At 36.2% G+C, this 27,020-nt stretch overlaps 1 protein-coding gene across 3 annotated transcripts in view; it reads left to right on the top strand.

Annotated features, from left to right (window-relative positions):
• Positions 1–27,020, top strand: part of LOC127971745 (5-hydroxytryptamine receptor 4) — a 104,195-nt gene that overhangs the window by 38,177 nt on the left and 38,998 nt on the right. For all 3 annotated transcript variants that reach the window (XM_052574971.1, XM_052574969.1, XM_052574970.1), the window contains exons 4-5: positions 116–316; positions 17,538–17,691. In XM_052574971.1, the coding sequence (XP_052430931.1) occupies positions 116–316; positions 17,538–17,691 (355 nt within the window). The remainder of the gene's footprint in view (positions 1–115; positions 317–17,537; positions 17,692–27,020) is intronic.

The following is a 27,020-nucleotide window of genomic DNA, read 5'->3' as shown; positions in this document are numbered from 1 at the left end:
TCATACTGTATTGTTTTTACACTTTTTATGATGTGATGTGTAGTTATACAATTGATTTTTTTCAGCTGAATTCAAATAAAGAAAAATTAACATATGGTTTTTGTTTCCCCTGCAGGAAAATCAAAACCAACTACTTCATCGTCTCGCTGGCGTTTGCTGACCTGCTGGTGTCAGTGCTGGTGATGCCGTTCGGTGCCATAGAACTGATCCATCAGAACTGGATCTACGGAGAGACCTTCTGCCTGGTCCGCACCTCTCTGGACGTGCTGCTGACCACCGCCTCCATCCTACACCTGTGCTGCATCTCTCTCGACAGGTAAAAACAAACACCCTTTCATTTCAGGACTCTCCTGAGACGTCTTGGTTGCAGATGAATCAAGTGCATTTAATTGAAATTCCGTGAACGTATAGTCTCGACACATGACTGCGGATGCTGTTGTCATGGCAGCCGTAAATTGTGTCGCCACAGAGGACTAGCACTTTAGAGTTCAGTTCTGCGGACTGTGTAGGGATGTTGTTTCCATGGTGATCTGTGTGCGGCCACACAAAGTCCCTTGCCAAGTAAATCATCCATCAACACTGTGATGACGAACCTCATAAACTCTTAAAGTCGAGCAACAGACAAACGGCTCAAAATAAGTGAAATGTAAAAGACTGAGAAGCATCTTGTTGCTGGACATTTTAGAATTTGTAAATAAAAGTTTTCAGGGGGTGGTCACGTGACCCAGAGCGAGATGGCTGCTTGAGTACTCGGCTCCGCTCTAATATTCAACTAATTAACGTTTTTTCCTCCGAATCTTTCGTTTTAAACAATTTTACAGACCTTCAGTCATGTCTGACCCCACTTCGGACAAGGATTTTCCGATTTTCGGATCAACACGCTCGCAGAAAGCAAAAGAAAAAGACAAAAAGAAGACCACTCATTCCTCGCCGCTAGCAGAAGCTAATGCTAATGCAACAGAAGTTGAATCGGACATGGCGCTGGTACTTTCTGAAATAAGAGCCAATGGTTCACGTCTTGAGGGAATAACTAATAGACTGGAGGGAATAGCTGGATCCGTCTCCTCTCTACAGAATTCGTTTGCGGCTCTTACTGAGAGGATTGACGGCATTGAGACCCGTTTAACAGAAGTTGAAGGGAGAATTTCATCTGTAGAAGACTCAGTGGCAGTGTCCGAGAGTCAACTTGCTAATTTACATACCAAAGTGGAACAGCTTCAGTCAAAAGTGGACGATTTAGAGAACAGAGGTCGACGAAAAAATTTGAGAATAGTTGGCCTACCAGAAAGAGCGGAAGGTTCCGGTCCACTCGTATCATTTCTCCGTTCCTCTATTCCCAAATGGCTAGACCTGCCTGCAGACTCTCTCACACTGGATATTGAACGGGCCCATAGATCTCCTACTTTTGCGCCCAGTAATCCGAATTCACCCCCGAGAAGTGTTCTGGTTCGCTTTTTGCGATTTACAGAAAAGGAAACTATTCTGAGGGCAGCGTTGAAGAAGAAGATTATTCATGATGGCGCAGAGCTTCGGTTTTACTCAGATCTTTCTTCGAGTGTCCTGCAGAAACGACGCGAGTTCAACTCAGTGGTCAAGATCATGGTCTCCCGTGGCATATATCGCGGATTCGCCTACCCTGCTCGGCTAAGATGCTTACACTCGGGACAGATCCGCTTGTTTGATGATCCGAACTCGGCTCAAGTTTTTCTCGACTCTATGGACAGATAATTTTTTTTCTTTTCATCTTCAGCTGTAATAAACGCTATATTTTTCGGAGGATTTTTTTTTTCTTCTTCTTCTGAACCCGCCAGACTTGTAAGTGATTAAGGGTAGCTTTTTAATTTTTTTTATTTTTTTTATTTTTTTTTAATTTTTTTTTATACACTTTATTGTTATTATTTATGTATTTTTAAGGTTACTTTTGTTGCTACTTTTTGCTGCTTTCAATATTCGCTACCTTGAATCACTGTTTTTTTTTTTTTTTTTTTTTTTTAAAGGGGATCTAGATGTTGTAGGCTCAATTTTCCCTTTCCTGTACCCCCTTTTTTATTTATTATTATTATTATTTAATCATTGGGTTCAGTAATTTTAATTACGTGTTGGATTTTATTCATATAGGAGCGATTCTTGAGAGGGCTTTTTTCCTCAGTGGCATTATTACGATGATATCTTTATTTATGTTCCTTATCTCATTTTGTGACTTAGTGATGTTCTTTGTGCCCTATCGTTTGGGGATGGGGCCTGGGGGGGTGGATTTTTTTGGGGTAACTCAGTGTTCAATTTGTGGTACTGTTCTGTTCAAACTTGGTGTCTTTTATATACAGGATCTACGTTTATCATCATCAGCTCATCAGCATCTTAATTTTTTTGTTTTTTTGTTTGCATGCATGATATTCTCAAATTAGTAACTTGGAATGTGAAGGGTATCGGCCACGTTATAAAGAGGAAGAAAATTTTGACATTTCTCAAAAAGGAACATGTGTCCATTGCTTTGTTACAAGAAACCCACTTATCGGACACTGAACATTGTAAACTCAAAAGAGACTGGGTGGGTCAGATATATTACTCCTCTTATACGTCAAATAGTAGGGGGGTGGCAATTTTAATTCACAAGAACATTTCATTCAATCTGGATTATGTAGAGTCTGACTCTGAGGGGAGATTTGTACTAATCTCGGGCTATATTTTCGGAGTGCATCTCACTATTGGAAATGTATATGCCCCAAATATTGATTGCCCCAATTTTATATCTGAGACCGTTTTGCATTTTAACCAGTTTTGTGGAAACCTGGGGTTCTTAGGTGGTGATTTTAATTGTATAATTGATAATAATTTGGATAAATCCACTCCGCAGACCACGACAGGTCACAAATCCTCCCGTACTTTACGAAATGTTTGTAAAGATTTAGGCCTAGCAGATATTTGGAGGGAGCTACACCCGAAAGACAGAAATTACACATTCTATTCTCACCCCCATAACTCTTATTCCAGGTTGGACTATTTCTTTGCACCATCTGAATGTATTCACCAAGTGAAATCCTGCTATATTGGCCCTATTGCTTTGTCCGACCACAGCCCTGTATATTTAGACTTGGATATCAATTTGTCCATTCCTAAATCCAATTATTGGAAGTTTAATACTTCACATTTGAATAATGACAGCTTCTGTACGTTGCTTAAACAGAAAATAGTTCAGTACTGGCAGGAAAACCATAACTCTCAAGTTTCTTCTGCGACAAAGTGGGATGCCGCTAAAGCGGTGTTACGGGGCCACATTATTTCCTATTCTTCTTTAGTGAGTAAACTCAAGACCAAAAAAAGGAAAGAATTAGAGACAGAGGTGATTCACCTAGAAAATCAACACAAACAAACACCAAATCAAACCAATTGGATTCAGCTAAACAGAGCAAAAGCAAAATTAAATTTAGACCACACAGAGCATATCAAGAAATTACTGTTTTTTAGTAAGCAAAAATATTACGAATTCGGAAATAAACCTAGTAGTTTACTTGCATATCAGCTTAAAAAAACACAACAAGAAAGAGTTATAAAGGCAATCAGGACACCAGAGGGCAAGGTCTCTTTTGATCCTCAGACAATTAACAATACTTTTTCAGATTTTTACAGGACTTTATACAAAGCTGAAGGCTGTTGTTTAATGAAAGATATATCAGATTATCTGTGTAATTTTTCTCTTCCTGTTGTTTCTGAAACAAACAGAGCTCTTTTAAATGCCCCTTTCACTAAGGAGGAAATCTGGCAAGCTATTCAGTCCATGCCATCAGGCAAAGCCCCAGGCCCAGATGGGTTCCCGCTTGAATTCTACAAGCAATTTTGGCAAGATATTAGCCCAATTCTAATGCCTGCAATTAATCACCTTTCAGAGCTAAACTTAATGCCTGAGTCTTGGTCCTCTGCCATCATCAGCCTCATTTTAAAAAAAGATAAAGACCCTTTGGATTGCTCCTCTTACCGCCCAATCAGTTTATTGAATGTAGATTACAAAATCATAGCTAAAGCATTGTCTCGACGCCTCGAATCCGTCCTTCCTTCTATCATTTCCCCTGATCAGACCGGGTTCGTAAAATCTAGATATGGTTCTGACAATATCCGTAGATTACTGAATATTCTAGATTATGTACATACGACCAAGGATCCCACATTAATTGTTTCGCTTGATGCCGAAAAGGCATTCGATAGGGTGGAGTGGCCTTTTCTTTTTGCCATATTGGAGAAGATAAATTTAGGACACAATTTTATTAATTTGGTTAAACTCTTTTATTCCCAGCCTATGGCGTCGGTTAATACGAACCGTCTAGTGTCTGGCAGATTTCCGGTTGGTAGAGGCTGCCGCCAAGGTTGTCCACTTTCACCTCTTTTATTTTCTTTGGTAATTGAACCTCTGGCTGCAGCAATGAGGGCCAATACTAATATACAGGGTATCAGAGTAGACTCAGAAGAGCATCGTATTTCTCTTTACGCTGATGATGTGTTATTATATTTTAAATATACAGAGACTTCCATTGACACAATTCTATCGATTATTAGTGAATACAGTACTTTCTCTGGGTATAAAATTAATCTGAATAAATCTCAGGCTTTATACCTGTATGCTCCCCCCGAGGCTGCTTTGGGCTCTCCGTTTCGCTCTGCTCCCTCAGGTTTTCAATATTTAGGAATAAACATTACACCCAATTTGAGTGATTTATTCAAAGCTAATTACACCCCATTAGTTACCAAAATTTGTCAGGACCTGTCCGATTGGTCAAACCTCCCTATTTCTTTTTTGGGCAAGATTAACGTCATAAAGATGAACATCTTACCTAGGTTAAACTTTTTATTTCAAAATCTGCCCTGTTATTTAACTGCTGTTTTCTTTAAAAATGTAAATTCCACTATATCAAAATTTATATGGAATAAAAAAAAGCCCAGACTCAAATTTTCTATTTTACTGAAACCCAGAGAATTAGGAGGGGTCGCACTCCCTAATTTCCAGTTATATTTTTGGTCTGCCCAGATTAAAAATATGATCAATTGGTTTCTAAACAGAATGGACTCACAGTGGGTAGGGATTGAGGCTTTGCGATGTTTTCCAAATTTGTTGTGTACCCTACCATTTATTTACAATATACATAAAATTGAATCAGTATCTAATATTTTTACGGTATCAAACACTCTCCTAGCATGGAAAGATATTTTAAAGTATTTGAACATTCCAAACATCCCATCTTTAAAATCTCCAATTTCATTCAACCCTGATCTACCCCCTGCTATCCAGAACATTGGTCTTCGTTCTTGGAGATTGAGGGGAATTTTGGAGCTAGGTCAGCTTTTTGACAAGGGCCATCTCAAATCTTTTCAACTGCTAAAACAAGAATTCAATTTACCTAATAAGGATTTCTACAAATTTTTGCAACTACGACATTTTCTGGAATCACTTCTAAAGGATGAGAGAATACGCTTAGATCTCTTTGACATAGAAAAACAACTGTACTCTTCAGTTTCTCTTAAAAATAGGATTTCTGTTTTTTACGCCATGTTTTCTAATGTCGGTTCCTCCTCCTTAGATCCTCTGAAACTAGTATGGGAAAAAGATTTTGGAACTAATCTCAGTGACGATGACTGGGTTTCGGCCTGTTCTGGCATCTTCTTTAGAGGCGCATCAATATCAAACCATGAGCAAAGCTTCAAGTTCATTTACAGGACTTATTTAACACCGGTTCGCCTCCACAAGATCTTTCCTAATGCTTCCCAACTGTGTTTCAAATGTAAGTCTAATATTGGTACGGTCATGCATGTGTTCTGGGACTGTGATATGATCAAGACTTACTGGAAAGAGATACATAAAGCTGTTCAGAAGATTATTGGTAAATCTTTTGCTTTATCCCCAAGTATCTATCTCTTGAACTGTAAAGCTGAATTACATCTCAACCATGATCAAGAATGTGTGTTACATTTCTGTGCCTTTTTGGCGAGAAAATGTATACTTTTGTTGTGGTCCACTCGACATGTCCCTTCCATCAATATGTGGTTGAGTCAAGTTGCCACATATCTACCTTTAGAAAAACTAACCTGTGATTTACACCAGAAGTCTAACGACTTTTGGCGTGTTTGGTCCCCTCTTTGGAATTTCCTTGAGAAAGTATGTTGATTGTCTTTATTTCTTGATTTTTGTTTGGACTGGTGCTATTGCCCTTCATTCAACCCTTGAACTATCATTGTATAACTTTATGATGGACTGTATGATGGATGACTGTGTATACTGCTATGGGACACCTGTACCACGGTTTTGTTACTGTAAAACTATAAACACATAATAAAAAAAAAAAATAAATAAATAAATAAATAAATAAATAAATAAAAGTTTTCAGACTAGATGAGCACTGATGGTCCAGAGATCATATGAGAGAGATAAAAAAAAACAAGTCTTTTTTTAGGCACTGAGAGTTTAAGAAAGATTTTTTGTTATAATCAGTGTTGACAGTGCTGTATATTCTTGTGGAAATTGTCTAGTTGCTGATAAAGTCATTAATGAAGAAATAAGTCTGGAGCTGTCACAAACCCCTCGTGCACAGCTATGACACAGCGCTGCCCACAGGGCTATTGTTTCTATAACAGCTCATTTTTATCAGTTCGTTTGGCTTTGGGTTGTTATATTTCTCACAGATTTCTGCTCGTTCTAAATCAGATATAGATAAAGTAGCACATTAAAGATTACATTCATATGAATGCATTAGTGAGAGGGATTGTGTGTGTGAATTATTTCTACATGGCAGCATTCAATTAAAAATTTTGATTTATACATTTAGCAGACGCTTTTATCCAAAGCAACTTACAGTGCATTCAGGCTGTCAATTTTTACATATCATATCATGTGTTCCAGGGAAATCGAACCCCAACCTTGCACTTGATAGGTTGGGGGTTCATCTCTCTAGTAGTAGTGACACTATGGGATTTAGTTGTTTAGAAATATATGCTTGAACTTTTCAGTTTCTAAGCTATTTTATTGAGAAATCACAGTACATTGACAGTATATTTCCATGCTGAATGATTTTGTGTGCGCGAGAGCTGCGTGTGACGTATGATCTACTGTCTGTTCAATTTCCAGCATCCAGTAATATAATCAAACATGTTTTGTGGATCTTTCAGGGTATACATTTATTTGTCATTTTAACTGTTAGGAAACAGAGCGTAAATGTGGAAGTCTTTCAGATATTTCTTATCCGGTTGCGCCCTCTATAGGACCAGTGACCTCAAGCTTAATGCGTCATGGCAGAGCATTTAAGTCGACTAGTTCGATTAATCTGTGCAACCCCTAGTATACAGTATACTTTATAGTTGTAAACAGACAAAAAAATAAATAAATAAATGTTATAATAAATTACACATTTTATTAGTTTTGACATAAGCACAGTTATATCATTTGTATATAATAAAGCTTTTAATAATTGTATTAAATGAATTAATCATTTTAATTTAAATAATACACAATGAAAATATAATATAAAAAATATCAAGGTTTTATGTTACAGAAACATCTCTAGACATTTGTTTAAAATATATATTGAAATGTTTTGTATAAATGAAAATATATACCTCTTTTTAGAAAAGGTGTCCCCTACATGTGTATTTGATAGCCCAGAAAAGATAAAGATGCATTTGTTTTTATGCAAAGCAACTTCCCTGAACATCCCCTGGAGCAGCCGGAGGTTAAGTGCTTTACTCAATGGTACAGTGGTGACAATATAGATAAACAATTTTTGTTGTTTTGCTTGTTTATGACTGACAATATACAAAAGTCTGTAGGTTTCATAAATGATTATTGCTCCTTGTGAAATTAAAAGTTGTTTGTTAAAGTGTCTGTAATTCCATCCGCTTGGCTATCACTTGTTTCTTTTAAAGAATTACTGTATAATATCTGCAAGAAAGAACAACAAAGAAATACAGAAATCCCAAGACGAGCAGTTTTCATCAAACCTGCCATGTTTTTCTCAGTCTGAGCTTATCTTTTTTCTGTGTATAACTTCAATTGATAATTCATCTAAACTCTATGAATGGGCATTCAACTGTTATCCGTTTCATGCTTTGACATTGTATTTACTTTCTGGCCTCGTTCCTGCCGTCGGAAGCAAACACTCCATCTTGAATAATAAAAGGAGAATATAAAGAGGTGCTCAAATGTGGTTTAGTGTCTCAAGCGTCTTGTGTGACACTGGCACATTGTGAAGGTGCTTCACTTAGCAGTTTAATAAAACACTAAGCCTTAGTTAGCACTTCCCTCTGGCGTGAACCACCCTTTCAGCTCTGGCCCTTTACCCCAGAGTGATGCATTAGACCTCAGCTCTGATATTCAGGTTGAGCTTTGAGTGCTCAGCTTCTTCCCTGATTTACGTCACTCGGCCCCTGAAGTCACACGGACCGTCTTCCAGTGCCTCGCTTGTTAAAGGGTGCATGAGGACAAAGCGAGAGGAGGGGACACATAATATTTGGTTTTCTCCTTTTTCGTTTAACGTGTATTTCTCTATCTCTCTCTCTCTCCGTTCTTTTTTCTGGGCTCTGTTTCCAATGTTGCAATCTGTACATACTACTCTTGCTTCTATATCTTCTAGTAGCTTTCTTAAGGCATCATGAACTGCATTTGATGCAATGGTCATTGTGTAAAAACTTATTTAAAAGTACCGGTTGTAGGACCTGCCACTAGAGGGCGCACTATCAAAACAATAACAAGTGCGTGGATTGATGACGCTAAGAAGGAGCGTGGGATGATGGGATTTGTTGTCTTCTACCCAACCGCTGATAGCCATCAATCAGACGGAAAGATAAATCATGGATTTAACGCGAGTTCAACGATTTGCGCGAGTAGATTACATACAAAGTCGATGCAAAGACGCGATCAGACTATTGATCAGATGTGACCTCAAATAAATCGTGGCAATCAAAAAAGAAGAAAAAATTTATGCTTGACTTTAACATTTAGTTAAACTTAAAAAAAATAAATACGTTGAATTTTGTTCAATTAATTTGAAGAGTTGAGGTAAAGAAAAAAACATAGGTAAGAAAAAACATAGGTAAGAAAAAACATATATGCTGGCATGACGTTACACTGCACAGAGTAGAGTACAGCTCATATATGTAATCTCATATTTATGTTACATAGATTATTAATGTTTAAATATGCTACTGAATGTACAGACAAGAATTTATGGTAAACAAAAATATACTTTCATGTCATTCCTACTGAACATTGTGTGTCATGTATTTTTAAATATATTGTCACATGTCTGTAATGATGAAGCTGCAGTTTAGTACTTAAGTGTAATATTGATTAGATATTGCACACTACAGTTCAAATTATAATCAATTATAACAAAATGATTTAAAATGTACTTTACTTGTTTTTACATTATTATAGTGGCATTTTATTAATTCCCATTACATTAAAATTATATTATCTGCAAGTACAGTTTTTAAGATTCGAAGTAAATGAGCACTTATTTTTCACAAGAGATATTTCAGTATAAAATAATTTCATTTTAGACAGAAAACTAGAGCCATCATATAATGCGACATGCAGAAATGTATTGGGTTGTTTGTAGTCAACTTCCAAGACAGAGCTCCTGAATGGAACAAAAGGAGAAACTTAGCAGAATGTCCAAGCTGTTATCTTCCCAATACTGAAAATAGAGGTGACCAGTGTCTTTCAATCTCTAAAAACAGTCAAAAAACACCATATACACATCAGAGTAACTTGTGCAGTACATACTAAGTCGGATGAAGTTATTTGTGTGGTTATTTACAAAAAAAAAAAAACTTTTTCATTCAATTTATTTTGTTTTCCACAGAAGGTCTTTTAAAAATGTAAATGATGAGAAGAAATTATTTTGTACCTTATTAAACCTATGAATAGGTTAATTAATAGGCCTTGATTTATTAATAGCTAAATGGCAAATGTTTTTCCGTGATTGTATGAGGGCTGTAAAAATACAAATAAAATCATAGGAAGAGGTTTTTATGTTACTCTTTTCATTATCTCCGTGTTTCTGTTCATTGTCTTTCCTGTTACTATTTATCACCTCTTTCATTCACACTCCACCTGGCATCTACTGCATGTGATTTTAATAAGAACATTAATATTTTCCTGAGTGCGCAGGAATGAAGAGGATCCAGTCGACTCGGGTACAGGCGGCACTTATTACAGTCATGAATCTCGTGAGAGGAAAATGGCGCCCATTCCAGCTATTTCTCAAGTCATTTGCCCTTCTGAGTTTTGACAGTGAGGCTGGCCGGGTGTTCTTCAGGCGCTCACTTAACACATACAGCAGTAATAGCCATGTCATCTCAATTTAGATTGTGTGAAATGCACTCCGCCTTGTTCTTAAAAGCTGTTTTCTCCCATGTAATTCTTCTTCAGCCTTCGGGTTAGTAGCGGTCTCTTTTCATTTCTCACTCAAGCCTCACGCGCCGAGCAGCATGTGTTTAGAGTCTGCGATACAGCACGAGTCTCACTGTTGATTTTAATGCTTAATTTAGTACTCTCCATTATGCCTCCACTCATCTGACTCATTCTTATCTGAATACTAATTGTAGGTGCTCGTTAGCGGTGTTATTTGCGCGTCAAGAGCAAGCACTTATACATGCTCTAGAAACTTCCATAGTTCTTCTTGATAATTGCTTTGTGTATCAGCAGGTGAGAAATTCATTGTAGTCTTCTGGGTGACTTGTGCAATATACACGATAAGCAAGGTCATATACTTTATGGTGTTATAAACAGGTGCAGGGAATTCAGCATGCACTAAGCTGTCCCAAAGGTTCAGCACTTTCATCGTGCTTGCATCAGAGTAAACCATGCAGAAAATGACACACACTAGAGTCATGGCACAAAACACAGTGTCAGCCTGCCACAGTTACCTTTGGCTTGTGGCATAAAGTAACTGAGAAGCAAACCTGCAATTGATATTAAAAAAGGCAAAACAGCAGCTGATATTAAAGAGATATTTCATGCAAAAAATTTAAATACACCTTATTTTATGTATGGATGTGTTTCTGATGACAGTATTTTCAGTCCTTGTTGTAATTTCTCTTCACAGAATGCATGTACAATAACTTTGTATGTCTTGTCACATGTGTAGGTTTGTTAAATTTTTCATTTGCACGAATAATCCATGGCTATGTGCATAAAATGATTGCACAGTGTCAAGGGTGTAGGTTTGATTTTGGCATTGGTGGGGACATAACAGAAGGCAACAGACATTATTTGTTTTCATCAAAATTATTGCTAGGGACAATTAAGTGGCCGCTGGATATTAATAGGGATATCTCGTAGCTTCCCTACTAAATTCTACACACCCTTGAAAATCATAACAAGTGATATCTGACATTGGAAAATATAGTTCTCTCCTTAAATATGAAGAGGTTAAACAACATATTAATGGACAATCCAACCAATCATAATCAATAATTTAGACCTGAGTGTATGTGTCTGAGTGTCTGTATGTCTATTTAGACATTTGTTAATGGATCTTGGTAACTAAATCTTTCTAAAATCTTGTCAGTAGTTAACATTGTAATTAATGTTAACCAACAGCTAAATATTGAAGCTATTTAGACACGCATTTGTTGGAATTGGTCGGATCAGTGTGTTGCTTGGTGGCGATCTGGCTTGTTTGTCTTCGTTATGATGCCATATACATTTTTGGTGTTTCATTTTTTATTTTTTACGAAAGCTTCGAGTTATTTATTTGTCATGCTATATGTGCAAACATGCAAGGGCATTGTTAAAGCCATGCTCTTTCATCTGTTAACTGCTGCCATGTGTGTATCCTGTCACGAAATGCGGTTGAAAAGTCCTATAAGAAGCTAATAATGCGATCAAGGTGTGTAGACGTCTACACTGCATGACTTTACCTGCATTAAAGTCATCAAAATCTCTGTTTACATGGTCGATTCCTAATCAGAGTATTGTCTTAATCGTGTTCAAATCTGTATATTGTTGTCCATGTTAACGTACTGAATGTTGAAATGCAACTAAAATGTAATTGTCAAGTTTTGTAATGTCTGAAAAGTGTGCCATACCATATATTACTGCACTATACTATACTGTCAGCATAAATCTTGCATAATAACAGCCCAAGTAATGTGCTGTCCATTATGTTATGCAATAAAGGTTACAGCAATAAAAGATATTTATAGTTTTGACAATGAAATATCACTATTGTGATGCATCTTGAGGCTGAACTTGACCTTCAGCTCTCCTTATCCTGGTCCGAAAGCCACTTTTAAAGTTTTTACCAGTAATTTGATCCTCTACAATTGACTGCATTGAGGCCACTAGAATCAATTCACGAATCAATCAATTCACAACTCACCAAAAAAAGTGAAATCTTGCTAAACGTGTAGTTTCCCTGCTGACTTCAGCAGCATGGAAGAAAGAGACGCAGATGACACTACAGAAATGAAATGTGCCGCACCTGATCATTCTCCACACACAGAACAAAAGAGCAACAGGGGAGCTGTCAGGAAGTCTTTCAGCAGCGGTTATGAAATGCTGCGCAGTGGGACTGCAGTGTTGTTCCTCATTAAGCTGATGCATTCCTGTAAGATTTCATTCGAGGTCGTTATCATTTAAATACAAATGCACCCTTTAGTATGTGTCATTTTTATTGGCAAAACAGCATGAGTGTGATACTTTCCCCTTGTTTCACAGCTTCCATTTATTTTTAGAACAAAGAACTTTGCTCTTTTCTGTCCTAAATTTTATGTGACAACAATAAAGATTGTGGGTTTTCCAGACTTATTTTACTACCAGCAAGAGTGGTCTTTTTCAGTATATACGGACGTCACATAGGCTTTATGTCCAGACTACTAGATCTCTAAAGCTACTTTGACAGACTAGAGTCTTTATATAAATAGTTTATAAACTTTATAAAACCCACTAAAAATAGCCACACTTCTCTCACTTCTCTGATGCATTCCCATTCCTCCATTTATGAATGAGGCTTGAATCTTGAAAGAGCCGTTGAGAGAGAAACGGTCAGCGGAGGCATGAGCCTGTGAGAGCAGTGATACAGGTGGCTCTCGTCATCAGAAGTGTGTGTCTGTCCGGTCAGCCCAGATGTTTGCTTTTCATTTGGCTGGAGGTTAATTTCTCCACATCATATGCTTGTCTGATGCCAGCAAAGCTTGGAATTGGATTTTCACGCACACTTTCCTGATGCTAGACCTCAAGGAAACCCGTTTGCACGACTGAACATGCATACATGCTTCGGGAGTTGTGCAGAAACTCACTTCTGATTGTGGATTCTGATCACCGGTCTGATTTCATGTCTCTGATCAAATATAAAACCAGTGGGGACCATTTTATTTTATTTTTTAATTACCTAAAAAATGTTACTCTGTGATTACAGAAAATCACATTTATGACCAACGAGACAAAGATTTTGGGTCAATTTTTCATTAGCATTATTGTTTTTTATTATTATTTTATTTGACTATATCATTATCAATATTTTTTTTTCATATAATAAGGCATATCATTTATCCCAGGAAAAATTATACAAATAGATCCTTTTGTTTTAACTGGCTCCATATTGTAATTTATAATGTAATTTTTGTGATTACTTAATTGTCTCACACTGTTTTTATGTTATTGTCTAGTTAAATAAAAATAAAATAATTAAATCAAAATTTTCTGGCTGATAACAATATTTATGGAGTGAAAAATATATATATATCCAAAATCCCCTCCGTAAAAACCTTTGATTCTAATATATCAGCAAATGAAACAAGAATTTTGAACCTGTCTGTATGTTCTGTAAATGTATGCAAATTAATGCACATCTAATTAGATAATGCATCAATTCCACATACAAACAACAGTTCAGAAAACTTGTAATATAGCATGTGTTCGCAATTCTTAACATAAGCAATCAGCTGCAGAAGTATGGTGATATCTGTAAAAAAAAATTATGCACCAAGAGTACATGTTATCATATCTTTGAATCTTACGTGTAGTTGATCACTTATTTTATTCAAATAAAGGCTGTCCGTCCCTCGCCTCAGGCACCGTGTGAGTCAGAGCCGACACTGTTCATTGGAACTATAATGTTGTCTCAAGCCTGCCTGCTTTTTTTCCACTGCGATTGCTTTCATCCCTTTAGATAGTGCTTACAGGTGCCTCGGTGAGAAATCAATACGCTGGTTGAGCACGTACACAGAAGTGGCTCTGTGACATCCATCTTTGACAGGGCTGTGGTTGGCAGAAGCACCAATAGACCATGGCTGACAGTCAGCCCAAGAATCGCAAGTCTTCCAGCCAGAATTCTTCTCAGCAGATTGGATGTAGGTGTGAAAGGCCGAGCGGTGGTAATCTGTTTATCACTCGCTATTATCAGCCAGAGATGCACATGAAAATATAAGGACCAAATCCCTGAGGACATCTTGGGCATGTGATGATTTTAATGAGCAACTTACATATAGTTCTTCATGCCCTAAAGCAATTGCTGTAATTGTGTCACTTCATTTTAATTATGTTTAATTTTATTAACACTGGCTGAAGTAAATGCATCCATCCAGAACAATAAGAAGCCCATTATGCTTATGTGTAGACTTAGTTATGCTGTCCCAATTCAGCTCTTTTGAGAAATGGGAACACTCTAAGAGAGTGCATGACTTTTATGGTGTGCCAAAATGATCTAATTCAAAACAAGGCGCTGTGTAATTAAAAGGAAAAAGCTGGTGCATACAATCTTCAAAGTCAGACATGTTGGGTAAAGCTGCAGAACAATGAAAAACGAAGTGAACTATTTAAAGCATTCAAAACTTTGCGGTTAGTAATTTATTTATTTTTGAATTAACAATTTTATTCAGCAAGGAATGCATTAAAATTATCAAAACTGACATTTATAATGATATAAAATATTCCTAATTCAATGAAACACTGTTCATATAAATGTTCTGTCCATTAACAAATCCTGAATGAAACAATCACGGTTTATACAAAAGTATTAAGCAGCTGTTTTGAATATGAATAATAATCAGCAGCAAATCAGCATATTAGACTGATTTCTGAAGGATCATGTGACACTGAAGACTGGAGTAATGCTGAAAATACAGCTGTGCATCACAGGAATAAATTACATACATAAATTCGAACAGAAAACAGATATTTCAAATTGTTATAATATTTCACAATATTGTTGTTACTGTAATTTTTATGAAATAAATGCAGCGTTGGTTAACATAAGAGACTTCTTTAAAAAAAAAAAAAAAACATTAAAAAATCGTACCCACCCAAGTCTTTTGAACAGGAAAACATAGATCCTTAAAACTTATTTAACTGTCCCAACTGTAAAAAAAAATGACCAAATGTGCAATTCGGAGAGGGTCCAGTGCTGGATCGCAGCAGAGAGTCTGACACAAGCTGGGAATGATTTAAGACTGTGAGTAATGCTTGCTCAGTGCTTCTGACCTGCTAAAAAATACTTCCTCTCGCTGCGCACTCCTCCTAAGCCCTAACCTTCCCAAATTCATTACAGAAGAGATATGTGAGTCCCATTCAAACGCCCCAATATAAAGAGTCAATAAATTGCATCAGGACGTTATTTGGGGACCTACTGTAATGTTAGTATGTTAGTGGAGTTATGTTGTCAATTAGACACAACAGATGACTCAGAACACCTGTTGTGTTTCCAGATAGGTGAAATGTGTCATTTTTACACCACCAAATGGAATCATAAAAACTGAATTCCACAATTTGGACATGCATTGATGCCTTCAAGCACGATAAAACCCAAATCTGACCTGAAGGGTCAGAGGCCATACTGACACATTGGGTTGAGCATGTTGTAGCTCTTAACATGCTGTGGTGAACACATGCTTGGGTTAGACTGTATGGCCGGAGGCATGCATGTAAACAGGAACCTCGACACACATAGACTGAAGCTTTGACACATCTGGGTTAAAGAGAGAGAAAAAGAGAGACCTGTCCCGTTTAGTCAAAGGGATTGTGAGTAAAGTCTGTCCTCTCTGTCTTTGAGATAGCAGACTTACCTGAACATGCATCTTTGACAGCCACAAGGCACAAAATGTTCATCCGAAGCTCTGCTCACGATGTGCTAAAGATGGCAAAGTGTGAGGCTTCGAGCGTGATTGGAAGTGAAGGGCGAAAGGTGTGTAAGGGGTCAAGATCTTTCAGCGTATGGTCCTTAAATCTTCAGTTCTTCAACAAGTCACAGACTGTTTGTATCAAGCAAAAATATGACCCCTGGAGTCTTAAGTCGCTGGGGTATATTCTTAGCAAAAGCTATGTAGTTTTTTCTTTTATGCCAAAAATGATTAGGATATGTATTTCCTACAGTATTGTTTAGCAATATACATTGCTAAGAACTTCATTTGGACAACTTTAAAGACAATCTTCTCAGTATTTTGATCTTTTTAGCACCCTCTGATTCCAGATTTTCAAATAATTGTATCTCGGCCAAATATTATCATATTTTAACAAACCACACATCAGTGAAAGCTTATTTATTCAGCTTTTAGATTATGTATAAATCTCAATAAAAAAAAAAAAAAGCAATGACACTTAAGACACTTAAGGTTTTGTGCAGGTCAAGGATTCACTTAAATGTTCACCTTTATTTTTCCTCTCTCAATCTGAGAGTAGTTTATTTAACAGTCACAAGTTTAATTTTTTAAAATTAAAAACTTAACCCTATTTAAGGTTTTCTGTAGAGACCAGTCAATCTTTTGTATTGCATGGGGGAAAAATTGTAATAGAGCAGTGTGATTTTTTGTTTTTAATAATATTTCTTGTCATAGACTATACAGCACACACTATTATTTAGAAGTGTACATTCAGTACGATTTCCTATAAAAATATTTATTCCGCAAGGGATGGATTAAATTGATCAAAAGTGTCAGTAAAGACATTTATAATAAATAAAGATTCAGAATAAATTCTTTACAGGTCTGGTTATGCCGTTGTGATTCCAGAACTCTTTGGTAGCTCAGAATGTTAGTAAAAGGCATGCATTTAGCAATTTTTCGGACTATACTACAGCATATATTTATATATATATGTGAGCATCGAGTTTGAGGAGGAGAGTCCAGAGAAACAACGCTCTCCAATATTTTGAATTTGGACTGCATTATGTCAGCTGCTCGCTGTCATTCTTACACACTGCACTTTAGAGTCATTTTATCGATAACCTTACGCTGATTAGAAAAGCAGATCAGAAAGGTTAAAAAGCTCTAGCAGCTTGACAGAATATGTTTTTTCTGAGTCTTCCAGATGCTTGATAGGTTGATATTTTGTAAGTCAGGGCCACTGACAGGTCACTCATTTTTCAAGGTTGTTGTCTTTCACATGCATATTGAAGATGCATTTTCCAAGAAAATGTACACCTGTGGTTGCACATTAATATTCTTAGCCACATTTATGTACGATTAGCAGTGTTTATATACAGTTATTTCATCTTAGTTATTTCGTATGAACTACATGAATAGTATTCAACATGCAGTTTCTTTACCTTTGCTTCCAGGTACTATGCCATCTGTTGCCAGCCGCTGGTCTACAGGAATAAGATGACACCACTAAGAGTGGCTCTAATGATCGGAGGATGCTGGATAATCCCGACCGTTATTTCCTTCCTACCCATAATGCAAGGTTGGAACAGTATTGGAATAAATGATTTGGTGAGTCACATCCATCTGATGGTCGACTGTTTGTGCTGATGAGGTTTGTGAAGGCAGTCTGACTTTGATTCTTGTAATAATGATGTTTCTTTGATTCTCTCACCTTGCAATCAGTGCAAGCGTAGATTATTAAAATGCCCTATAAAATTGAGTGATTATGAGGGAAACCTGTGACGCATGCATAGTTTTTTTCAGGCATCTTCTCTGCTTTCTATGCATTTTGCAAAAGGCAGTTATGCATCCATGCATAGAAGCCAAGCCACTTTGCATGTTTCTAGGAAAGCAATTGCAGAATGTAAAGACCAGCTTTGAGGGGTGGGATGATTGAGGAGAAAATTAAATGCCACAGTCTCAGGTAGGGAACTTAATCCATTACTTACCAGTAAACAAACAAAAATGGCCCTGGGTGAAGATTGATGCATCATTAGTCACGCTGGAGAAAGGAAATGTTTTTCTCTTGTGAGTTTCATGTGACACCATTTCTGTTATCAGTCTTTGGTAACTGACCAGATGTATTAATACATCTAATACATCAAATTGAACTGAGCACAAAGTTAAAATAAATAGATGTGGCTACACAATTAATTGAAATAAAACTGAAATCATGATATAGCACCTCAGTGTGGCTTCAAACATTTGAAAATTGAGAATTTAAGACAGATTACATAACTGTTTACATCTTTTCAGCGCTAATTCTTTACTGCATGTCTTTATTAAATCCTACCAGAGCTATTTTAACCCCAAAAGACGGTTTGCACTTGTGCAATCTGGTCCTTAATCTTTTTTAAAGCAATATAATACTACTACTGTTAGTAGTTACATGTAACGGCATTACTTAATTTAATTACAAAAAAGTAACAGTAATCAGTTATACTTACTGAGAAAGAAATCTGTGTACTTGTTAAAATATTAATGAGCAAAGGGTGTTACATTTGTATATTTTCATGCGCATACAAGCGCACACAATTTTAATAGATTTTTCTCCCAAATTGCATTGACTTCTCTTAAATAAATTGATGCACAAATGTTTAGTCCTTTAGAGTTTAGGACACATGGTTATTTGATAATTGGGTAACACTTTAGAATAAGGTTCCATTAGTTAATGTTAGTTAATTTATTAATTAACATGGACAAACAATGAATAATACATTTATTACTGTATTTATTCATCTTCGTTAATGTTAGTTAATGAAAATACAGTTATTCATTGTTAGTTCATGGTAATTCACAGTGCATTAACTAATGTTAACAAGCACAACTTTTGATTTAAATAATGCATTAGTAAATGTTGAAATGAACATGAACTAAGACTTATAAATGCTGTAGAAGGATTGTTCTTGCTTAGTTCATGTTAACGAAAGTAGTTAACTAACATTAACTAATGGAACCTTATTCTAAAGTGTTACCGATAATTGTTTAATTTCCTTTCTGGATTTATATGCTTGATTTTAGACAGAAGATGAACTGTTTCTTTCCAAGGCGCTGCATATGCAAATAATTTAAACTATTTTATGTTATGATTTTCAATCTGTATTTAACCTCAGAACAGTCTCGAAGACTTCTGAAATCGGATTTTGTGGTGGCTGCAGTTTAAAATGAAATGATCATAATGTTAATTCAAGTGATGAAGGATTTGGAAAGTCTGACATACTCTGTGTTATGTAACACAGTAAAGTTAACCCTGCCTGCTTTTAATGTTTGAAAATGATTAACAGTTGAAAACATCTATTAGTAGGGCTGCACGTTTTCAAGTTTTTCATTAACCGTTAACCGAGGCCCTTAGCGGTTAATACTCGGTTAACCATAGTGTGCGCCAGGGTTTCCGTTGTCCGGTAATTTCCGGACATTGGCCGAAAAAAAAAAAAAAGAAATGTCCGACAAAATTTATTCTCTCTGGTCAAATTGTCCTATTAAAACTGCCTAATAATCTCGCCCACTAACACAATCTGAATTTGAGAATAAGCCTAAAATGTATAAAGCAAATATACACCGACCTTTGGCTATCTTATAAAGGAACCGGCTCTAGTAATAGTTATGTAACTTTCCGTGTTTAGGCGAAGGTAACAAGCAGGCTCCGCGGCCGCCTCGCTAAGGCTATAGCACTATTCGGACGGGACTAGTTTTCTAAACTACGTTTGAGTTTCGATTCTTACCACCTGACGTCTGTGATTTTCATGTACCAATTCGGACGGGACTAGTATCTCCGTGTTTATTACAGAGGTGGGAGGGTCTGATTTGTGCATCTGGGCGTCACAGAGATCACGCGCTGTGTATGCGTGCATTGCATTCATTCAAAATGATTGCCATTAGTATTATTACACAATAAATACTAGATGGCTAGTATAGCAAACCTTGTTAATGTGTGGTTCTTTTTAGTTTAACTTGTTTTCCTTTTTTTTTTTTTTTTTAATGTAACTGAGTACATAAACGTGAGTAATCTTACCTGATGCTGATATTACAATAGCCGGTATTAACTGTTTAAGCGATCTTGCTTTTGATTTTATTATTTGTATTTTTTATTATTATTATTTATTTGCCGCTAAGCAAATCTATCAAACATCCGCGCAGTAAGAGCATCTACGGTAATTCACGTTGGCCAAAACACACAAGGAACCGCGTTGTGAAATAAAATATCACCGGCAATCACAGACATTCGCATTCGGACGGGATTAGCTTTCTCAGAGGATCACTGAGTTTGCTGAAAAACGGTAGGTAATTTGCTCTGGAATTATCACAGAGGTTGTGTGAGAAAAACTCAGACGTGGCAGATTCGGACGGGATTAAAATCACTAAGTACGTCTGTGAAACGGAGATTTCTCTAACGACCCCCTGTAAAACTAGTCCCGTACGAATAGGGCTTATGACTATGTTTGACAGGTACAATATTTGAAAATCGATAAAAAAATATTTTAATTACATTTATATCTGAATTTATGTCAACCTATTGACTTTCAAATATCAAAATGTCATGAATTAATATGTATTTCTGTACAAAATGACAAACATATTTTCCTATTATATTTTGCCTGGAAACGCTTCCAACAAGGCGTCGGTTCTATTTCTAGCATGCACGCGTCGAGCCGCGCCTGAGCCGCGCGTCTCACGCAGGCAGTCGGCAAGCTCTAACCTCTTAACATGGGAGCCGAATTAAAAACAGACACGCCACGCAGCTGAGATGCTTTCGCCCATCTCCACGCATCCAGTGTGTCCTGACCGGCCTAATGATGCCCGGGTGTTGGCTGTTGAGATTACAACAACGAGGTTGTACTTGAAGTATATCTAAGCACTGTATTGCGATACTTGCATTTTGCCCCGTCACTGTCAATTTTAAAGTGCTCCAACGCTGTACTTTTTTTTGCCCGCTTCATATTAGAAAAATGACTTCTTGTGGACATTACAAATGTCTGGGAGCGCTCTGGCGGTCTCTGGTGGTGCAAAAATGTATTACAACTAAATTCAATGCACGCCATTGACGTCACTTAACCGAGCAAAATGTTTCACTCGGTTACGCAATTTTTAACGGTTAATCGGTTAATCGGTTAACCATGGACACCCCTATCTATTAGAAAAGTAATCAAATGTAATCAGCTGCACTAGTTTAATAAAGTGATTGAAATCATTTCACAAACATTTGAAATGGGGTAATTTCTGTTTCCAAAGTAACCTACCCAACACTATAATAATAATACGAACTATGATATATGTGCAGCCCTATATATTTATATACAATTTTAAAAATTACAATGAATTAGTGTTCTATTTAAAGTAAATAGTTGGCATTCTGGAGTATCTTGTGTTTGTTCACAAGCTTTACATTAATGTCTACCTATAGTTCACATGTTCACAGATGTGAATGAGTCAAGCTTTCCGTTCAGCCAAAAGCTCTTCTCAAAGGAACTAATTAGCAGTTTGATAATGAATATAAACGATAGCATGGGCCGAAGTCCAGCTTATTAAAAAAAAGTCTTAAACTGATGATGAGAGATATGTTTGCAGTTGATGAGTTTTTTTATTATTGGTAGTGTTGGTGTTGGGTGTAGAGCGTGGAGGGCTCAGTGTTATGATTTGAGAGTGTTGGGAGGAGCAGACAGGAGAGAGACGCAGTTGAACAGTGATTAATAGCTCTCATCATGATACTTCTCTCTGTGGATCAAATCAGCACTAGGCTGTTTGTTAAAAATTATAAAAATGGTTTGTGTGTATGTTTTTAATTTATGATCCTTACTGCTCTGGATCAGATAAAATAACATCTATAAATTTCTCTCATCAAGCTCTATTCACTTATAATGACTATTTAGTCTTAGCTATTGTTCAAGTTAATTGTGGGGTTAACCACTGTTTTTCTAATGTATGTCACTAATTGCACATTAATTAAATACAGTAACATTTCTAACTGGAACATAGTTTAATGGGATAACAGTCTGACGTTGTTCTCTGTGTTTTTTTAATGGCTTATCCAGCCAATAAAATATGTGAAGCATGCTTTTATATAAAGATGCAAGTTTGGGGTCAGTGGAATTAGTTTTTTAATGTCTTTCATGCTCACTAACGCTGCATTTATTTGATAAAAAATACAGTAAAAACAGTACAATATCATTACAATTTCAAATAACTATTTGCTATTGTAATATATTTAAAAATGTAATTTAATCCTGTGATGCAAACCTTAAAGTTCAGCATCATTGCTCCAATCTTCAGTGTCACATGATTCTTCTGAAATCATTCTAATATTCTGATTTGCTGCCCAGCATTATAAATGTATGTCTTCTACTTGTGGAATCAATTTAACGCATGCTTGCTTAATAAAAGAATAAAACTTAAAAATCTTAGTGACCCTAAACGTTTTCTAAATCAAAGCTGCTGCTTTTAAACAGCACTGTCTTTATGCTTTGCATTACATGAAGCCTGCAGAGCTGATGAAAGCATGCTAGAGACTGACAGACACTTACATCTGAAGCTGTCAGCGTCCAAGAGAGTGACGTCACTGTCTGTTCACACTGTATGGATTTAATCAGTGGTGGACGAAGTACACAAATCAAGTACTTGAGTAAAAGTACAGATACGTATAATAAAATATTACTCCAGTAAAAGTAAAAGTACTCCTTTTTCAATGTTACTCAAGTGAAAGTACAAAAGTACTAAATTTTTTATGTACTTAAGTAAAAAAGTACTGAAAGATAGATGTTTGCAATTTTATATAGGCTAATTTAATTTTATATTAGCACATTTGTTTTATTTTTTTTATAATCCTACTGCTCAAAATACCTGGGATTTTTTCCAAAATAACCACTATATGGAGTCAAGATATATTTTTGTTGTTGATATGGACTACGTTGATGAGAGTAATGTTCACTGTGAAGCTTACACTGTGATGTACCTGAGAGAAAACAGAGATGACCATCTGATTTTCACCAGTAAGAACAAAGTATTTTAAAGTTTGTTGTTTTACAGAACATCACAGTTATATATGACATGATAGTAAGGCCTGATGATTTTTTCCTTCTCAAACCTTGTCTGGGGTGTAAAAACACCACTGGCCAAATGGGGTGCATCTCTTCCCCTCTTTGATAATTACTGTAGTTACCATGTTCTGAACATCACATCCTTTCTTTTCTCCCCAGATGTAATCTATATATATATATATATATATATATATATATATATATATATATATATATATATATATATATATATATATATATATATATATATATATAGGTGGTTGAATAACGTCCTTTATTAACGTCCTTAATAACAATAGATGAAAATTTTAGAGCTCTACTGATGATTAAGTCTAGAGTGTGTCCACCTTTGTGTGTGGGTCCATGTACATGCTGAATCGACAGGTAAAAAAAAAAGCCTCAAGTCCAAATATTCATTTATCACCAATTAACTGTTTGACAAACACTTCCTGCTTCGATGTCTGAATTAAAAAAAATCTCAAACATGCTCCGATGTCCCGATCTGAATCAACCGAGTCGCGAACAGGCTCCGAAGTGCCGATCTGAATCAACCGAGTCGCGAACAGGCTCCGAAGTGTCGATCTGAATCAACCGAGTCGCGAACAGGCTCCGAAGTGCCGATCTGAATCAACCGAGTCGCGAACAGGCTCCGAAGTGCCGATCTGAATCAACCGAGTCGCGAACAGGCTCCGAAGTGCCGATCTGAATCAACCGAGTCGCGAACATGCTCCGAAGTGCCGATCTGAATCAACCGAGTCGCGAACATTCTCCGAAGTGCCGATCTGAATCAACCGAGTCGCGAACATTCTCCGAAGTGCCGATCTGAATCAACCGAGTCGCGAACATGCTCCGAAGTGCCGATCTGAATCAACAGAGTCGCGAACAGGCTCCGAAGTCCCGATCTGAATCAACAGAGTCGCGAACAGGCTCCGAATTACCGATCTGAAAACTTCGACCAAAGAATGTAAAAAAAAATAATAACTCAATTTCTCTAATAACTCTAATAACTCTACATATCTATGAAAGACTCAGATCACGTGTCTAAAAATAAATCGCTATAGTAAAAGAGAAGTAAGAGGAGTGAAGTTTCCTACCGTTCTGCTGTGTTTGGTCCTCACGCGCGTCTGACGCTCCGCGGCGCGTCTCCGCCCCTCACACGCGCGTTTACAGCGCTAAATTAATCATCTTTGCTAATTATTATACATTTACTTCATTGTCAGCTCCAGGTACTTCATTTATTATTGTTCATTGAACTGTTTGAAACAAAAAAAGGTTGTATTTCAGTATTAATTCTAAATTATCAAAATAAAATATATAAAATAATGGTTTCTATTTGAATATCCTTTAAAATATAATCTATTTCTGTGATGTGCGCTGTATTTTCAGCATCATTCCTCCAGTCTTCAGTGTCACATGATCTTTAGAAATCATGAAAATATGATGATTTATTATTAGAACTATTAATAGTTGTGCTACCAAATATTATTTTGGAATCTGTGATCTGTGAAAGTGTTTTAAAGTTTGTGGTTTTACAGAACATCACAGTTATATATGACATGATAATAAGGCCTGAAGTTAGGAAGAACATTTTAAGGAAAATATAATTATATTTTCATAATGATTTTTTTCTTTCTCAAACCTTGTCTGTGGTGTAAAAACACCCCTGGCCAAACGGGGTGCATCTCTTCCCCTCTTTGATAATTACTAGTTACCATGTTCTGAACATCACATCCTTTCTTTTGTCGCTAGATGTAATCTATATACATATATATATAGGTGGTTGAATAAAAATATTTGGACATTATTTATAAAAATTACCTCAAGTTAGCACCAGCAAGCTTGTTAGCTAGACATTTAGCATCAGCTACAATATTTACTTATTTTCAGTACTGTTATGAATAAACATGTCTGTCTAACGTTATCTAGTTAATCCAAACAATATACATATGTATAACGTTACTGTTAATACACAATATAAAAACAGATGTCATGGTAGCATTTTAATAAAACTGTTAATATTACGGTAGCGGGGAATTTGGACATGCATGAGTTATTTTATTTAATCTGTGTTAGTTTAAGGTTATTTTATTTTATTTTTTAACCTAAAACACAGAGACGCTGATTGATGTGTCTGCATGTCAGCATTTCAGTGGGCTTAAACAGATCACTCTTTACAGCGGATTTAGTTCCCAAACAACTGACAATTTTGACCTAAATATGATTTTCAGTTACAATAATTAATCCTAAATTTCGACATTAATAACTTAGCAACATCAGACGCACGCGCGCTCACAAAATCTCCCGGTTCTTACTTCTGTAGACTCGCACTTAACGGTTCATTTGAATCAGTGAGTGGTCGACTCCAGAACAGCTGCAATCGGATCATTCTAATTCGTAAACGAATCGTTTGGTGCGATTTGCGATCCGATTAAAGTTTATTTTGAAAAGACTCAGTTCGTTCATGATGAATCAGACACCGCTTCTGCGTGTCGGAGCACGTGATATAGCTATTATAGGGAGTAACGATATGTTTTATGAAATGTAGTGAAGTTAAAAGTACGATCTTATGCTTTGGAATGTAGTGAAGTAAAAGTAAAAGTTACTCAAAATAAAACTACTTCAGTAAAGTACAGATACTTGAAAAATGTACTTAAGTACAGTAACGAAGTAAAGCTACTCCGTTACTGTCCACCACTGGATTTAATGAGTTGGATGTGCATGTTACTCCCCAAAATAACCAAAGAACAGTAATAAGCATGAAGAGTGACAACTCTTAAATGTTGTCATAAAGATGACATTCATATAGAATTATAAGTGAAGGTCCAAGGTCATCACACATGATGCTTTAAATGTATCATGATGCCCTGAATAACTTTAAAATCTTTCCACACTAGAGGACATCATGCATCAGAGGCTGAATTTAATGTGTAATTAATTTACTAGTTACAAACTTCATGCCCTTAACATAGTGCCATACCTCACATGATTTGAATGCCAAGCATGTTTTATTAATATGAAGTGCTGAGGATTAAAATAGTGTATTTTGGGAGCAAGATATTTACAGACTCGTGCCCTCTAGCCAAGGTTTCGTTTACACCTAAAGGTGCTTGTGTTTGACCAGATGAAGTATTGTAAGTAGTCACCTCTGCTCTTAATATGTCTCCTCAAATGACTGTTCCCTGAAGCCAAAGAAACACGGAGTTGAATATTAATGAACGGACACAGAGGGAGAAGCTGCTGAGCACTGAAACTAGTGAAAGAACATCCTACACTTTTAAAAATGAAAGTTCTTTATTGGAATCTGCGATAGAATCTTTAATATTCCATTTCACAAAAGGTTCTTTATGGTGGAAACCAGTTTTTTAGATTCTTTCAAGTCACCTTTATTTATATAAAGCTTCATACATTTTGGAAACACCTTATTTTCTGTTCACTTTAGACATTCTACTAACTTTAAGTAACTTTGTCAACTAGCAGTCATAAGAGGATTAGTAGAATGTCTGCTTAATGTCTGGTATAATTTTATTTTGATGGCATTTTACTGACTATAAGTAACTTATATCAGATATCAGATATATCACAATAAAGTTTAATTTAAAATACAGATTGTTTCTGTATTTTAGCTTCACATTAATAAACTGAAGAAAAAAAAGAATCAGTGTGAAACAAATTCTGCTGTAAATCAGCTTTAGAAAAAAACAAGCCAGCAATTAAACTCAAAATATGTTTTTTACATGGTTCTTTGAAGAATTGTTCACTGGAAGGTGCTTTGAATAACCAAAAATAATAATAACGTTTCTCTGTGGTTCCAAGAAGAACCTTTAACATCAATGGAATTGAAATGGAACTTTCAATTGCACAAAAGGT

Source organism: Carassius gibelio, chromosome B14 (genome assembly GCF_023724105.1).
Source record: "Carassius gibelio isolate Cgi1373 ecotype wild population from Czech Republic chromosome B14, carGib1.2-hapl.c, whole genome shotgun sequence".
NCBI classification, from domain to species: domain Eukaryota; kingdom Metazoa; phylum Chordata; class Actinopteri; order Cypriniformes; family Cyprinidae; genus Carassius; species Carassius gibelio.
Note: the sequence above shows the minus strand (reverse complement) of the source record. Positions and strands in the feature narration are given on the sequence as shown.